The 18,110-nt window shown below is 47.6% G+C and overlaps 2 protein-coding genes across 2 annotated transcripts in view; one reads left to right on the forward strand and one right to left on the reverse strand.

The window, feature by feature from the left end:
• The window catches only part of LOC126559425 (gamma-aminobutyric acid receptor-associated protein), a 228,474-nt gene that overhangs the window by 81,910 nt on the left and 128,454 nt on the right, over window positions 1-18,110 (reverse strand). The gene's annotated exons all lie outside the window — the stretch shown is intronic.
• On the forward strand, window positions 12,219-15,875 carry LOC126556968 (ras-associated and pleckstrin homology domains-containing protein 1). Its single transcript, XM_050212550.1, has 3 exons — window positions 12,219-13,202; window positions 13,293-13,665; window positions 13,750-15,875. The coding sequence occupies exons 1-3, from the start codon at window positions 12,349-12,351 to the stop codon at window positions 15,814-15,816; spliced, it is 3,294 nt and encodes a 1,097-aa protein (XP_050068507.1). The 5' UTR covers window positions 12,219-12,348; the 3' UTR covers window positions 15,817-15,875.

Here is an 18,110-nt window from a genome sequence, read left to right on the forward strand (position 1 = left end):
ATCCTACTAATATTAAACTAGACGAATCAATGCCAGGGTACAGGTTCAACTTTAATGAACAAATCGTTTTCGGATGGGTTCTCGCTTTCGCCGTTGACAGCAGCTCAGGCAGCAACACAAAGAGTGTCCCATTAAGCTGGATGTAATCTAATTAACCACCATCATGTCATGGTGCTGGTAGAATTTTGCACGAGATCTCGTCCGTGCAAAGGTCTCGTACCGAAATTCCGATCAATTGCACGATGCGGAAGCTTACCGTTACCCTGTTGTTCAACAGCAATTAATTCATTTACGACAACACAACCAACTCTAGCCGCAGGAAGAAACGTCCGTCGTCCGTCCGCTTCTGGCAACGTATCAGAAGATTGCCCAACAACCTTCCGGAACTCTCCATCTGGTGTTGCTGGAGTGAACCAAACCGCGGCCTGAACAAGCCGCCCAAACAGTAGCCAAGACACAGTGCCGATGGCCTTTGATACCGCGCGGGGCCCAAAGTTCCATGTTCTTAGCAGTGATCGTTTCGAATCTTTAACCAATAAAGATTACTACCATGCTTCCCTTTTTAACCAAGTCTGCTGGTGCTCCAATAGCTGAAACTTTTTGCCTCCGATTGTCGATTAACTGCGACACTGAACCATTAAACTGTACTGGGTGTAGGTTGGGGTTTTTTCTTCTACTACCACCACTCGCTTCCTATCTGATTAGAGCCAATACCGGGCAGAGACCATCTCGTCGCACACCGACCGGCGCAGCTGCCGGCAAACTTCGATGCTGCTCCACTGACGCTCACCGACAATCGTGCCCTCTCTTTCGATGACTTTGGAGCTTCCCTCGCGCACTCAGATGCAAAGGAACTGCATTTGCGCTTCGCTGCATCGGATTGCATCGTGCACTGCATTCGGGTCGTTCGGTTGCTGCGCGCGTGTGTATTGGTACATCCCATTCAGCACCGTTCTCCGGTGTGTGGGTTGCAGTCGTGGCGCACACTGGTAGTGGTACGGATGCTGAGGGATACTGCACACTGCGGTGGGAGGAGAAATGGAAATAAAATAAAATAAGAACCACCATCAAGGCCCGGCTGCCTGCTGCATGCACACACAGTGTGATGCACTCGACCTATGAAAACTATGGCCGTGGGCAAAGGTTAATGCGAGGGCGTTCGGTTCGCCTGGTAAATCGGCTCGAATGGGTACTGTACGGTTGCTGTTTGGAACAACTTCTGGTCGGTGCGGTCGTCGTACGGTCGAACAAAGGCACCAAGACGAACGAGGTTCCCTGTTGTGAAGGGACAACTAGAAACGAGCGAAAAACGATCGGGATTTTTTTTTTTGTTTCCAGCGAGGTATAAGTGACTCTCGAACGTCAATAATGGTGGAATGACACAGGCGTTCAACTATTTGTAGAGCATGCTTTGTGTTAAAGATGCTTTTTACACTTTAATCTACAACGTACGAGATGTACAAAAAATAAGACGAAGACCCAAGCCCAAAACAACAAACAAATGACTCATTTGCGTCTATTCTGGAACATTATTACTTGTTCGAAGGCGATACTTACAACGATTACACGCTTTCTTCTTCTTCATCCGGGAGGTTTAAACTAGGCGCACGAAAAGATCCAAGATCAGACTGACATACTGCCGTCCAATGTGCAATAGTCTTCATCCATAGCCGGCAGTCTGTGGGCCATTGCGATAGTTTCGATTTGCATTCAGATTGCACTTGTGCATCGTTTCGGCAGAAGGATGATAGGCATCCCCATTCGCGCCAGTGTCTTCCCTCGTGTTCGGTTGTGTGAAGAAGTATATGATTTGATTTAATTTTTTCGTTCAAGGGGAATTCAATAAAGCAGGGGGAGCAAAGGGCTAGAGAGACGTACGGGGCATGCAGCATAAACAACAGTTAAAAGGCACAGCATAAACAGCGGCGAACCGCGCGCTGTGCTGCGCTACACACAATACATGCAAACGAGCATGCTGGCTTGGGTGATTCCGTCGTTTGTGTTGGTGTTCGGTGCTCCGGGTTTAAACGGCAAACTGTGGGATTGTAAGGTGAAATCGAGTGGACATAAATTGAAAGAATACAGAAGTGTATGTGCTTCATGCGATCGTTTATTTTGGTTGATTTTTGTTGTTTTTTATACAGTATACATTACGCAGAAAAATTGTGAAATGTTTTCAGTACAATTAGTTTACACCGAATATTTACTGCATTATATTTCTGAAAATTTGCTCAAATTTTTTTTTTATGCGAGAGTGTTTACTGTACTTGTTTGATTTTGAGAATACACTGAGAAATGTGTTTCTCATAAATTATTATGTTGTAAATCTTTAGAAAGTATTCTATTACTTTGGTTGATGTTTTTGTTGTTGTTTTAAATAGTTTTGTCCATTCCATATCCCACCGTATAACACGAGTTATGTTTTATGCTCCGCGTTCATACGTTTTCCTCCCTCTCTTGCACACACTCCCTCCACTGGCAACCACGTACACACACACACATACGCAACTCAACTATACCGCACACATGTGCATACCCGTCGTCGTTATGTTGCTTCTTCTAAAGCCCATCGTCATCGTAAAGCATAGCTTGCTGCTCGGTGCACTTTTGTAGCTCTGCTATAGCAGTTTTCCAGTGTTTGTGTGTGTGCGTTTGCGTTGAAGAAAAAGTCACTTCTTCTGTGTACAGCACGCGCGGTGACGGGCCAAACACTCGCACAGTTGGTTTTCAATCTCGTTGATTCGCTCGAGACGGAACGTTGTGCGATCCGGTCGGTTTCGTTTGCTGTGCGTCGCTAGCACATTCTTCGAGCAGCAGTTACGAGCGGTGTGTGTGTCAGCGGTAAAAGGCTTGCGTAGGTTCCCTTGTGCAAAGTTTGAGGAACAAATCGGAGCACGCATTTGAAACGTTCGTACAGGAACCCTGCGGATGCAATACGCAAAACGGTGTTGCAACATTGGGATTTTTTGGTTTTTCCCGTTCCTCCTGAGTGTTCTACAATATGTGCTGTGCGTTGTAATTGGTTTCGGTGCGTTTCCTTATCGATAGAGAGGGAGAGGGGTTGTAGAATTTCTTCAACCAGCAACGACGCAACAAAGCAAAACAAAAAAAAGGGAGTTTCTTATCGAAAGTGTTCAACATACTCCGCTCAGTGTTCAGTGCTCAGTGGGCAGTGGAGGTTTTGCGTCAGTGATCTGTGCCGTAGTCCGTGTCGTTCCTGCGATCGTACCACAGTTCCACCCATTTGTTCTCGCGAGCCATCGCGAATAAGAGTGGTGACGACCTTTGATCCTAGCCTGACTTTAAGAGGCCGGAAGTCTGGAGCAGTGAGCTCTTTGTGCAGTGAGTTTTGATTCCGTGGCCGCGTAACCTACCCGGTGTTGTATGATGGATCGACACTGATGAGTCTACATACGGGAGATCAATTGATCGAGAGTGTGTTTGTGTGTTTGTGCGAGCGGAGAAAGGCCATCTTCAATTAGACGATCCAGTCAACTTCAATAAGAGAAACATTCCAGCGTGGATAGCTAGAAATCGTGAACCTCTGACTGGTGACATAAGCTTGTCGGCCACCTCAAGGATGTCGATACTGGATAGCAGCTGGTCGGACTTTGATTCCGCCTCAATGTACTCGAACGAATGTGTAAGTTAACGATCATTCATAACTCTCGCACTCTCCGGGGCTCGCGTAGATTATACGGTCTGTAAATCATCTTCCCAATTACATCTCCACCAAGACCCATCTCGCCCTTGGGGGATGGGAGAAGGGGGAGTTTCTTCTGGTCTGTTCTCGCGGAAAGTTGGCGACAATTTTCCTTTGTCTTGAAGCGGCAGCAATTGCTGGTCGTCACGTTCGCGGATCGTGTGTCGTTGCTTTCGAGACATTCTTCTAGGCTGCGCGGATGGGGAGTAGTTGGAGTGTTGGCAATAGTGGATAGTTGACAGAAGAATGGCGGGGAGAGGGTAATTTATAATATAAATCTCATTTCATTGTTTGGAGCCTTGTCCGTAGTTGTACCGAGGGTTTGTAACTGCCGGAATGAATTATTGGAGGGAAACATGCAATATTCTGAGACCGGCCCTCTTCCGACTATGTCCATTGGTGGATTTTTGGAAACAATTTAAACTCATTCAGTTCGGGTGTAGCAATAGAGTTATTGAACGGACGAACCCACCAAAAGTCCAGCCAGAGGGCGGCGCCTTCATCCACTGACAATTAGTGTGTCTGTTTTTTAATTAACGGCTCACAATGACACTCGACGACGACGACTCAAGGGACTTCAGCAAACGCGTCCATCATGTTCGAGTGGCTTTCGTGGCCTCTAAAAAGAGTATTCAAAAACCAGCATTTTGAAACGAGGCTTTGGCTCATCTGGACCTTCGAAATGAGTCGTCTGACAAAGTCTTATCGCCTACCGACAACTTCATCTTCGTAAGTGAAGCAGCAAAGACATGGCCACATACTCGCACGCACTTTGTTCATCACTGTTCAATGGGAAGAAAATGGAGAATACATGCATTCAAAAAAAGAGACAAACTTCGTTGTCCAAACAAAGAATCTCCGCCATCGATGGTTGGACAATGCGCTGTAACGCGCTTTTCGCTTACGCCAGTACATATGCGGACGTTCGCGTTTTGGCGCGGGAAATGACCAGACAGGAATTTTGCCTTCCCTGCTCCAGGCCATTTCGCACCAGGAGGATACCGATCGTCTGCGTACGATATGCGCGTACGAGGCAAAGATCGCGTACGCTTAGAAATGAATCGTTTGCATCAAAAACCGGCCGGTCTCGGCCGGATCATCAAATAAAGCCCAACGAACAATGGTGCAGAGCGAGAGAGAGAGAGAGAGAGAGAGAGAGAGAGAGAGATGTGAGCGTCTTTGCGGGCAAATCTTCATCACGAGAAAGGCGCGCGCACAAGTGAGCCGCGAAAATCGGTTCCGCCTTTTTCTTGCTTCCTGGGGTCCCTCGAATCTTGATGCATCACTGCTGCGTCTGCGAAGTGAAAAAGAATGTGTTCTCGATTATGATGTACCAGAAGAATGATCCATGTGTGTGTGTGTGTGTGAGAGTGTTTGGGATGGAGGTTGATGCTTACCCATTTCATTGTCGGGACGGCGGAAGCTGTACCGACCGATGCCTCGGCTAATGCAATGCAAACGTTTGTTTATTCTGTTCGGAATAGCGTTCCGTCCTCTGCTGCCGTGCACCATGGAAGTGCATGTGGAAGCACCAGGGTTAGACATGACGAGAGGGAAGAATTTCTTTTCGAGCGCTTCCTTACTAAAAATTGAAATACACATCAGCGAGGAACGAAGGATCGCGCCCAGAGTCTTGGGTGTGCATTATTATTCCATCCGCTTGCCATCTGATATGGGGAAAGAGATATTTTCTACGCGCTACGTTCTTGAGCGGATGCGGATGCGTGCAGAGTTCGGAATCTGAACATAAAGAACTTTGGTATAGCACTCTTGGCACACCCACATGCACACCCATGCAGCTAACCGAATGGATGGATGGATGCAGTTTTTGCTTTGTTATAGCGTCAGTTCCGTAGAACTCTGGGAAACTTTATCCAGTTTCTTCGACGTTAAGAATCGCATCGATTGTACCCACGAAGGAGAACTGTGAAAACCAAACAAACAATTGAAGGTATTGATCCCTTACATACGTTTACGTACAATTTTCACCCAGTTTTCCCCTCTCCGGCGCGAGTGTTATCGGTGTGGACTCTCGCCTCGTGTGATAACTCGGACCCTTTGTTTGCCCTTCAACGACGGTGGTAAACTTCTTGAACCTTCAAGACCACCCTCCCTCTTCTCTCTCTCTCACTCTCTCTCTCTCTCTCTCTCTCTCTCTCTCTCTGCATCAGACGCGTTCGATCGTACGTGATCAGTACAAAGAGCATACGAAACGGGAGGGTTCTTGTTCACACACTGTGGTAGGAATTTTAACGGCTTCCGCGTGTGACTCCGGAGCACGAACCCAAAATCCCGATCGGAGGCCCATCATATCGGGTGGGTATTTTTTAATAACCTATGTGTACCTTTCTGTTCGTCGGGTTTTCCTCTTTTTTCTGTCACTCTCTCGGCGTGGAATTTTTGTCGGGGTTTTGTTTTGAATTTCTAATGATGATGGGCTGACCGCTGATTTTTGGATAAGGTATTTCAAGCAACAGTACGTACGGGTACGGGGGACGAATCTAACACTGTCAAGTGTCAGAGCATTATGCAGGCAACTGCTTACAACACGACGGGGACACTATGCCGCAGTTTTTACAACGAACCGACAGACGGTTTCTGAGCCTTGGAAATGTTTTCCTAGAACTTGGAAGGAGCATTCTAAATCACCAATAAATCTCTCTGTTCTACCTGGCGTCGCTTTAGCAATCGAACCGATCGTCGAGGGACAGCAACATGGGATTGATTAGGGTAGGCTGGGTCATTGGTCCTCTAGCAATGGCTTTCACTGTGTACGGTGGAAAACTGGTGAGACATTCTGATGTTTCTATAAGAAGAGGGGGAAAAAACCCACGTACGTGTGTTTTGCTGGTTTGATAAGATAAGCATTCCAGCACGGAACATGGTTTGCAAACGATCGAATAATGCTCAGGGTTCTTGCAATCCCACCCAACACTATGCTGTCCGACGTGTCAGTCAGGGTGGTCGATGTCACGGAAGAAAAAGGGCACAACATGTCACCCAAGAATGGCAAGTAATGGCCAGAGTGTTGAATTTCGTACACTTCCTTGCACATCGTTCACAGTAGTATGGTGATTGATAATGGTAGTCTGCTGATGGTGCTTCTGCTGGTAAAGCTATTACTACCCAATTCAAGTGAACCAATATGGGAAAGGGGACGGAGTAAATAATATGCTGGATGACTACTGCACACGTCGGTGGCAAGCAGCAAGGAGCCCATGTGTTGACAACCATTTAACGACCTACTCTCCCGGCTAATAAATCGCGAAATGGCGACAACGCGATGGTGGCTACCATAAACACAAAACGCTCGCTCGAGCCCTGGCTGGTCTGTGGAAATCATTATTCTTTATCATTTCTCGTATGCTTCTCGTGCTCCGCACCGCATTGGTAGTTTTACAATGTGGCCAGTACGACCATGTGTCCGGGAGTGTGCGTGTGTGTGCGCCCGGTTGTGAATTATTATGTATTCAAATTAAACACTTCCTTTCCGGCGTGGTCTGCAACGGCGAGCATTGTGTGAAGCGAGAAAACCGGAGCTATTATCCATATGGATGTAACGATCTACCAGAGATCCGTGGCAACAACTGCTGGTCGCCATATTGTGGCCTGGTGGTACATCTTCTGTGATTGTGTTTCACTTGGAACATCGTCGCAGCGTAGGTGTGCCTAGAATTGATAATCAATCCCCGAAAACGGAGCTCGTAAATGATCCTCGATCGATCGAGACAACCGGGTGACAACCAGAAGTAGATGTCTTGTTGATGGAGCGATCAGTGATCGGTTTACGATTATGTTCTAAAGCGTCCCCAAAGATATTACGGGACAAACCTGTATCACCATTATATGCATAACGAAGCAATGGAGATACTTTTGAGCAGTGTATCACCCCGATCCGTTCTAATCAGTATTCTTCCGTTTCGCTGTCGACGGAAGTTATCGTTTCCTCACTGTTACTGCTGCTACTGAACGGTTTGGCTTAGCTACTGCTTCTGTGCGCCCGGTAACCTACCCGACACGGCATCGACTCGGCAAAGTGCTAACGGATGTGCGCCCGGAATGGATTCGGAGGTGTGTATGGCTTTCCATTTGCTTGGTGAATCGTGGATCATTGCCGTCCGGTCCCCGTCCATTGTTTCCGGATTGTGTAGTGGTTGTTTGGGAAGAAGACGTTTAATTTTAATGTTCATTTGACGGGGGTGGAGAACGGACCAACGGTTTCCTTTCTATTTTCTCGTTGCGTACCACCACTCTGTGTGTCTCTGACACTTTGAACGCATCGGTAGGGATAAACATCAGAACGGAACACACTCACGTTGGCCATTGTGTTCCGGGCGGGTTGGGATCGACGCACCGAAACAGCTTGGGAACGACGAGAATGGAGATTATTGCTTTAATCATCCAAAGACAGACACAGAATTGCGTTCCGAAATAGGGATGAATTCTTGCATTCGAAGCAGAACGCATTCAAACGGTCTGCGGGTCGTCGATGGGGAGCTCAAGAAAAAAAAGGGGAAAACTGTTGTTTGATACAGAGTTTCTCTGATGTGTCTGATGGATGGATTTGCTTTACTCCCGCTTCCAAGTCCCGTTTGGGGTGGGGTGTTGATTTTATGACAGAACAGAGCGGGTATGTAAATGACTATTTGAATGATGAATACCAAACCGCGTGACAGTTTTTTCTTTTGGAGACACAATAGAAAAGTAGAATGAACGTACGGTATTCTGGTTGATACAATTTTTCCTCTTTCAATTGAGGTTGCACAGCTCGAGAAGTCTTCGTCCTCTTGGCCCAGGGGAAGGAATGTGTTTGACGACTCGACTTTTGTGATTTGTGGTTTAAAATGGCAAAAGAATGAGAAGATAATTGCTTCTGTCTTCTGGATGCATTATCCACCGAGATCCGAGTGTTCCCATTTAATTAGGTTCACAATCTGACTCCGAAAAAAAGGGGTTCAGGGGTTGGTTTTTCTCTGTAGTAAACGCAGCGATACGGAAGTAAAATGTGGTTCCTGGAAATTGGACTCAAAACGGAATAAAACTGGGTTAGTTTGTTCCATTTAATTTGTAAGGTTTCCTCTGTCTCGTTGAGTATTACAAAAATGGACACCCGAAGTGGGACACCTCGGGGCGCGAGCTTTGAACCCTTTGAAACATACCGTGTCTACCGTATAGGCGAAAGTTTGCCTAGTTTGATCGAATCGAAAAGCTTCTTAAAGCGTAAACACGCCGTAATACCATAGTGTTACCGTAATGCAACGCTTTGCGTAGTTGGGAATGGTGTAGTAATATGGCGACCGAGACTGAGACATTGTCCTCTCACTTCTTCTAATCTAATTGTGTACCATTACGGTGACTGTGATTGAGGGTGTTGGGTTTCGTCCCCCCCAACACTCACCACCACCCGCATACGTCCTGTTATAGTCATCCGGATTGGAGAAGTATTAGAAATCGTGGGTCACTCTCGCGTGACATACATGCTGCCCTCAATCGACAGTTGCATAACATCCTCCACTATCCGCCGTCTGCTGGTATGCGCGATTTGTATTCTTCGGTACGCCGCATCCGCTTCCATCACCGGGTTCTCTAACTTCCCTCCAAACCCAACGCCATCTTGGGAGCTAGGTTGTCGGCAACGTTGACGTGCGATGCAGCATATTGATCGTGTTACGATTACTCACAAGCGGACGTGATGAGGACCGGTCGCTTAATTAGCACGACGGTACTCTTTTCCTTCCACTTTTTGCACAATCAGCTGGCGACCGCGAAAGGCCACGCACCCACCACACACTTACACCGACCGGTTACCGGTTTCCTCGTACGGCGCGGAATCCTTCCATCCTTGCCATTCATTGCGACGAGATGATTCATCTCCGCTTGTGAATGATGTTTGCTCGCAACCGAATTGACGTCACAGCTGGTCCGCTGTCCAGCAACAGTTGAATGGAATTTTTTCATTCACCACCACGCAGAGGTTGCATACCGTGGCGTTCCGTGGCGTCGTGCCCACTTTTTCATGCCATTTACTACAAACATTACTAATCGGCGTGCATTACTACTGCGGACAGTGCAGCGGCCGGTATTTAGGGGTTGTTAACAGTTTTCGTACAGCGGTACCGCCCACTAGCGCCCTCTATATCAGCACGAATGCACCTCACACCCTAACCTCGAACTTGTGCCGTAGCTGTCAAAGTTGGTAGCAGTTTTTGCAGACGTTTGATATCGATTTAGGGAAACAATTTGGCCGACGAATCTCTGGAGGGGGGAGGTTGAAAATGCACATCAAAGGAAGCGTGGCGAACGGGGAAATCGTAGCGTGCATTTTCGGGGATGCGCATGCGTCCACGTTCTTCGTCGATCCGTCTGCACGCGAAGAACCGTATATTGTATGTTTTGTGCACACTGGACGAACACGAATACACACACAGTGCGGCCAGCAAAAACAACAAGTAAAAAAATCGTCGATTCGGCGAAACATCACACCGGAGCAAATATTAAAACCGTTTTCATCCAAGTAAACTGTGTGTAGTAAGAGGTTTTTTTTGTGTCGTTGTCGTGTGTTTGCTTCCTCCTGGCGGACTGACGACGACTGACTTGGCTGGGTTTGGCTATTATACAAACAACAGCAGAAGCTAGTCGTGCAGAAAAAAAATACATACAAACGTTTCCAAAATGGACGGTGTACAGTCACGACGACACGCCATCACCGATTAGTCACTGCTCTAGAATGGAGAGATTAAGTTCGCTAATTCTTGTTCGGATGTGCCGTTCGTTTCTGGTGTAATGGTCGCACAAGGCCGCTAATCCACATCCGTCCGAGCAGTTGTTGTCCGAGTGTCCTGGGGAGGGGTGAGTTGAGATAAAAATAAAAGTAAATCCGCAATGGTGGTGTGTAGAAAGGCGCCGTTACCTGCTAATTGGCTAATTGGGGTAACCATAATAAAACAGAATCGCCAACATTGGCTCCCCCGAGAAGACTTTCGCCATGTTTGTTCGTAGAATCCTGCAGCGGATAGCTGGGCTGGCTGGCTGGTTGGTTGCGGTTGCGGTGTGCTAGTTCCGTGAAAAGTAGTGATTCAAGAGGTGCCACACTTTGGACTTCCCACACGCGTGACAGCGCGAGTACAACTTTGCGTACTGTGCTGTGGCCCCCGCTTTTTGAGTTCTGGTGCAACAAATTAGCGTAACGGAAACTCGACGACGACATCGCTCCCACACTGATTGGCGCGCCTCCACCTCAGTTCCGTTTAACCTGATTGACAGCGTACCGGACGGACCGGATTCTGAGGAAGTTTATTTTTGTACCGAAGATTGATTGTTTTGTATGTGTGTGTGTGTGTATGTGTTGTACCACATGCTCTTGCGTTCCAAGATTCCGGTTTCTTGCTGTAGAAGAAAAGGGGTACTCTGAATACTCAGGGTGGTGGGTTGTATGTCAATTGGCGGTATGATGCAATGGATTCTGTGTGCGTGAAGAACTCCTGTAGTAAACGAATCCGTGCGGTGCGCAAGTTTTTAACTGCGTGTGTAGGCATGTGCATGCGGCCATGTGTTGTTTGTAAGTTTATTTATCGGAACAATTTCTCAATGAATTTCCAGTGTATCTGGGGGATCGATTGACTGGCTGGGAGTGTAGTGTATTCCCCATGCCCCATGCCAGTGAGTAATAACGGGAATTCTGAGAAGGAAACGCAAGATATTCGCGACCAGAGCATGCGGCAAGAGTTCAAGTATTCCCACAAAAACAAACAATCACTGCCCTGGAGGTGCCGGTGTGGAGGGCGCCCCACAAAGGCGTTGGAATTTTTAGACCAAGCCACATGTGGGACTGTGGCGAGTATGTTTCGGAAAATGTGTTTTCTTTTCGCGGTTGGTTTCATTTCACGCTATTTCTCGGTGAAGCTTCTCGTACTGGGTGAGTAATGGACGCCATCGGGAGGAAACTGAGAATGCAACTTTGATCCCGTTGGGAGTTTGCGGTGGCAACAATGAGATGAGTAGGCGTCGGAATTAAAGGGCTTTCGTGTTGACAAACTTTTCGTCACAATCCAAGAAGCCCGGTTTGTTGAAATCGTGACACATAAGTGAGTGTAGTAGGCCAAGACCCGTGGGGTGTGAGATATTCTCGTTGACAAACAATGTTTTGACACCAAGCAAACTGCTGCGGGGTCTGCCCTTTCTCCGACCACTGGCCGAACCTTGTTTACTTTGCTGCTGGGCAGCTAAAAGTTTTCATGGCGTCGAGTTCAGTGAACGAATCCGTCACGCTTGTGGGCATAAAAGGCAGTTCATCATAAAAAAAATCCTGATAGAATCAGAGAGACAGGGAGGAACCATCGCGAAGTTTGATAAGTGGAAGCGTCATGGGACTGGTCGGTTAGAATTTAATTGTGCGGTTTGCCACCAACCATTCAACCAGCTTCGTTAATCTAGCAAGCCCCATCTACTATCTCCCCGTACCATAAAAAGCAACGGAATGGAACTGACCCGCTATTGTTGCTATTCTTTCCTTGCAGAGTTTTGATATCAGCGGTACACCGGGCACAACAGGCAACGCAACCACAACGACCAACGTATCAGCGGCAGCACTTCTGCGGCCAAAAAGTAACACATCTTCCGAGCGTACCGATTCCTACCGCTTCTCGATGGCGAACCTGGAGGAAACGCAGGAAGCCGAGCTGGATGCCATATTGGGCGAGCTGAGCATACTGGAAGAGCGAGGTGATCTGCGCCATGGTCGTAGTCACAGTCGCACCAACTCCACAATATCGGCGGCCACCAATACGACACTCTCGTCGGAAAGTGGGTGTAGTAGTGTGGCAGCGGATACAGTCTGCAGTGGAGGTAGTATTGCAAGTGGTATGGGAGTTGGTGGAGTAGGCGGAGGTAGTATCAGTCTGCATCGTGAACCACGCACCGACAGTCCCGACAATGATTCCGCTTTCAGCGATACGGTATCGCTGATGTCGAGCGAATCGTCCGCTTCCAGCAGTGTGAGCAGCTCTCATTTGAAGCACCTCCAGGCGGCAGCCGTAGGTACGATAGTGCACAGTGGTGCTGCCTCGGGAACAACAGTTAACCAACAGAATCTGCTAGACGGTGGCAAACAGGCCAAAATACATCTCGCACTGCAAAAGCTAGAACAGGCCTCGGTACGGCGACTGTTTGTGAAGGCTTTTTCGGCCGACGGTGCGTCCAAATCGCTGCTGGTCGACGAAACGATGAGCTGCGGACATGTGACGCGCCTGCTGGCAGACAAAAACCACGTCCAGATGGAGCCCACGATGGCCATCGTCGAGCATCTGTCTGAGCTGCAGATGGAGCGACTGTTAGAGGACCACGAGATGCTGGTCGATAACTTGATGCTGTGGAATCGGGACTCGAAGAATCGTGTTCTGTTTCTTCAGCGGCCGGATAAGGTAGCGCTGTTCAAGACTCCCGAAGCGTTCCTGCCCGGCACACAGATGGCTCCCGGAAGTGAGCACGACGAGCAAACGAGGTAAATAAAAGTCATGCCAACATACGTTACGTAACGATGAGGCGATGAGTTTGAAATTTAATCGATTTCTTCATTTCTCCCTCGCCACAGGACAATGTTGCTGGATGAGTTCTTCAGCAGCGGGAGCCAGATCGCACTGGAAGGACCACTGTACATGAAGAACGATGCCAAAAAGGGCTGGAAGAAGTATCACTTTGTGCTGCGGGCATCAGGGTTGCATTACTACCCGAAGGAAAAGACACGTTCAGCCAAGGATCTGCTCTGTCTGGCATTGTTTGCCGGGCATGAAGTGTACCGCGGGCTTGGATGGAAGAAGAAGCACAAAGCGCCGACGGATTACACATTCGCATTGCGCTGCCCGAAGGTACCGCCCGGTGTGAAGGGTGTGCGGATGGTGAAGATGTTATGTGCGGAGGATGCGTCCACGCTGGAAAACTGGATAACGGCCATACGCGTTATGAAGGTCAGTGTTTAATGCGTTTCGTGAGAGGAAAATGTGTCCTAATGGTGTCTTTTTTGTTTTCTCTTCTATTCTTCTTGTTCACAGTATGGAAAGAAGCTTTTAGACAATCACCGGACACTACTAGATGATCTGGCACGGGAAGAGCTTGACAAGCTTAGTTCCGCCCGGAGCAGCTCCATCGGGAGCATTGTATCGTCCGTTCCTTCACAGTGCAGCACCGGTAGCAGCAACAGCAGCGGAAGTGGCAGCAATCATCTTCTAGTTCCTCATAACACAACCAACGGCAGCAACGGCAATGGTTGCACTGCCAACGGTAATGGACGGCTGTCGAGAGCTTCCTCATCTAGCTCTAGCGGATGTTTGTCGGACGAGAACAACGGGTTCGATTCCGAGTTTCCGACCGGTACCATTAAGCGCAAACCCTCGATGAAACCAAATCTTCCACTCACCTCGATGACACGCCAGCTGAAGGAAGTCGGTGAGACGACACGACTGAAGGATTCGCCTGGTGCCGGATCGATAGGATCGGGTTCGTTCGGCGAAGGTGGCACACTTACACGACGTCACAGCCGGCGAAGAAGCGAAGAGAGTACCGGAAGCGGTACGCTGAAGCGACGTCCGATGCCAACCCAGAATCGTGGCTCAATCGAAAGCATGAGTTCTTCCGCATCCACGCCAACGCCAGTTGGCAGTGTGTTGAATACTCCGGTCAACTTTGAACCGCCGGTGACCATCTTGAGCCCGTCGTCTGCTCATCCAACGATCGTAACACCAGCCGGTACGATCGTTGAACCGATACCGTCCTGCATGACTGACTCGACGTTTTCGCTTCCACCGCCGCCGCCACCTTCCGCTACGGATGACCCGGCAATGATGGGAGCAAACTTTTCCGGTTCTACCCTGTCGCTCGATTCGCTACCGCCTCCGCCACCGCCAAACGAACTCGACAACTCATTCAGTGGATCTCAACTGTCGCTGGCTTCTGTGCAATTACCTCCACCGCCACCACCATCAGCAACGACGGCGGCGCTGGTGGCGTCGTCGGCAGGCTCTTCCTCCATGCCAACGGTGCAGTCTTCCTCTGTAGTTCCTCCTACCGTTAGTGCAACAACCACAAGCACGAATGCTGTTTCGACCGTTCGACAGCAGGAACAGCGTCCAATCAATGCGATATCATCCATGGCGCAGGCAATAAAGAAACTAAATAGTCACACGTTACCGAACCCAACCACGCCTAACGCCATCTTGAAGAAGGAACCAATCTACTCGAAAACGTTGAAACCTTCAGCATTGAAAGCTCCCCCATACAAGGCACCTCCGCCTTACAACGGTTGTGATGGTACCGATGCACCACCGGCAGCACCAGCGAAGAGTGTGTCCTTCGCCGAGTCACCGGTGCTGTTGCGCCGGAAGGTTTGCTTTGAGGATGAAGTACAAGAAGTGCCACCGTCGCCGAGACGTCTCTGTGCCACATACAGTGTTGGTCCTCCGGCTCCACCACCAAGAGCCGAAGCGACGCGCCTTTCCACGACGTACACGTCACCTAAGCGGTTAAGTGAATCGAGCGCTAACCCTCCACACGACTTCCTAAAAGATCTCCAACGTGTAATGAACAAGAAGTGGCAGGTGGCGCAGAAATGTAAGCAAGAGCCGGCGACAACACCGCACGAAGTGCTTGGCTTCCGCGACATCCACGGTGGTAACGATCTGTACTCGTCCGCAACGCCGTACTATCGCGAAACGGCCAACGTGAGCAACTGGGTGCAGGAACATTACGGTGCAGCACCAGACGGTTTGTACGAGAATCTTGGCAGCAATATGGGCATGGAACCAAACTATCCTATCGTGTCGAACGCAGTACCGGTGCCCAACATGCACCAGCATCTTCCGACCGGTGGTGGTCCAATGGCTTCCGGTATTGGAGGCAGTGTGAAGAAGCGACCACCACCACCACCACCAAAGCGTAGCGAGAAGACGCAACTAACTACCACCACCAGCAGCACGACATCCAGCGTAATATCACAACCAGGCCCCGTGCCTCATCATCTCCATCACCATCAACAGTTGCTGAATCAGCAATACTTGCAGCAACAGCAGCAACAGCAGCAGCAGCAACATCAACCACCACCATCGCATCAGCAACGGGTCTGAAACCTGCTGTGCCAGTATTGGCCACAATGCAGGAAGGAAAGTGCTACTAAATCCGATACGTACTAGCTAGCGCCTAAATGTATGCATGGAATGGACTGGCCTAACTAACTACCAAGGAGGTGGATTGCGCAGCAAAGTGCAAAAACACACATACACGCATTAACGCATATATTTACGCAATTTGTGCAAACCGAAAGTCTGCTTAGTAAAAGAATGGAATGTTCTTTTTAGTAACTAAATGCCGCTTCGTGGTGTAGTGAATCGAGTAATTTAGTAAAGCGCGCAATCGATCAATCATTATTGTGATTAGGTAGAGCAAAGCAAATGATAGCAAGAGGAGGAAAGCGAGCCCATTTTTAAGGTATAATTTATTTAAATACTTTAGTAGTGTAAACCTCTCGTGCCACTCTTGTGGAAGATGGACCTTGAGGAGTGAGAGAGGAACCTTATAAAGCGAAACGTAAACGAAAATTTCGAAGCTTTTGTACAATAATTAATAACATTTTGCGTACCTACTAGTACCTTTACCGGTACTAGTAGGGATAGTGGTTAAGAATCTCGATTTGAGAATCCGGTCCGACGTAATGGGTGGGTGAGAAAAGAGGACTCTTCCAGCCCGGAACCTATGTACAGTTTATTGTATGCTTTGTTTTTAGTAGCGTGGGTCACGGATAAATGTGGAGGATTTTTGATTGTTATTAAAGTACAGCGATATAAAATATCCGGCTCCACCAACAGAACCAATACGAATAGATTGACCAAGGAATTCTCCTTGAAAGGTCATGGTTGTTGTTAGACTGAGAAAGAAAAAGAGAGAGAGAGAGAGAGAGAGAGAGCGATATGGAAAGTGATGCTGGGTGACAGAAGAACTGCTTGCTGGGATGAAGTATCAACAGTGAAAGTACTGAAACTGGAATAGTAAACAGAGAGGATGGTTGATCCTTCTTCTTGGCTAAACCAAATGTGGGAAATCGATCCCAGGAGCCCACGGGAAGGAAAGATGAGAAAGGGAGACGTTGTGTACAGTTTTTACGGCTCTTAACGTGGAGTGTAGAAAAGGATTAGTAAATCGAGCGAACAAGTGTTTGCCCCGCGAACGATTTACTATAACAGCAAGTGCCATGGGCTAAGCGTAGTTTGTAAGCGAACACATATTAACTTTACCATTCTAGTGTGTCGTAATAAATCTTCGGATCCGCGTATGTGCACGTCACCATTACTACTACTACTTCTATTACTACTGCTACTACTATGAGCTTCTTCATCATTTTACGTAGCACGCTGCGTGCCTATGCATGTGCGTGATAGTGTTAGTTACGTTATACGCAAACCAATGCTTTTTGCTGTCAAACGTTGTTTCTCTTGTTCTGGTAAGATCAGTTATCTGTCACAAGTAAAAGTAAATATAATTCTTCTAAGTAGATCGCTTTGATTCGACTCTTTAATTTGGACGAATTTTGTCATTGAATGGTTACTATATAAGCTTTTCGACCGTCAGGAGGGGGAGATGCGTTGATGGACGACGGGAAGGCTGTCCAGTTAGGGCCTTTTTGTAGTAGTTGGGAGTTGTGTGACGCTTTTGGACGCATCATTTATGACGATTTATAACGATTTTACACACAACGGTATACGTTGTGCGGTAGGATCAATATATTATAAGTAAAGTACACAATAAAAAAATAAAAAAAAACACAAACACAGCATAAGAAAACGAATCAGACTATGGATTATTAATTCAACACCACTTGGAGGATTAGAGGCATAATACAATAATTTTACAAAGAATGTATATCGAATTTTACAGTGAATGTACGATAAAATACACGAAAGAATGTGAGTTTTTGGTGGCAAAGAAGTTTTTCGTTTCGATTCGTGTTTTTTTTTTCGAAAAAGTATTTTACACTGTCCACGTATTGTGGACGCTAAAAGATAATAGAATAGAAGAAAGAACAATATGAAATGAATAAAAAATCATACGATTATTGATGACCGCGCGATGCAATGGTGGCGGATTTGGAGGGAAAGTTGATAATATATTAGAAACAAAACATTGGTGCTTTTGAAATTAACAGTGTGAAAACGACAGAAGGAGCGCGTGTGTCGTACGTAGGAAGCTTTTGTGATGTGACACAGTAAATTCAGAAGAAAAATTGATCATGCTTTGTATCAACCTCACTCAACTACATATATTATGCAAAGAATTATTGCCAAATACACTTCAAGTACACTGAAGATCGCACAATAAAGTCCAACTCGAACTTTATAGCCGTCATGCCAACACACACACACAAGAA

The sequence above is a fragment of the Anopheles maculipalpis genome, chromosome 2RL (genome assembly GCF_943734695.1).
Source record: "Anopheles maculipalpis chromosome 2RL, idAnoMacuDA_375_x, whole genome shotgun sequence".
Taxonomy (NCBI): Eukaryota; Metazoa; Arthropoda; class Insecta; order Diptera; family Culicidae; genus Anopheles; species Anopheles maculipalpis.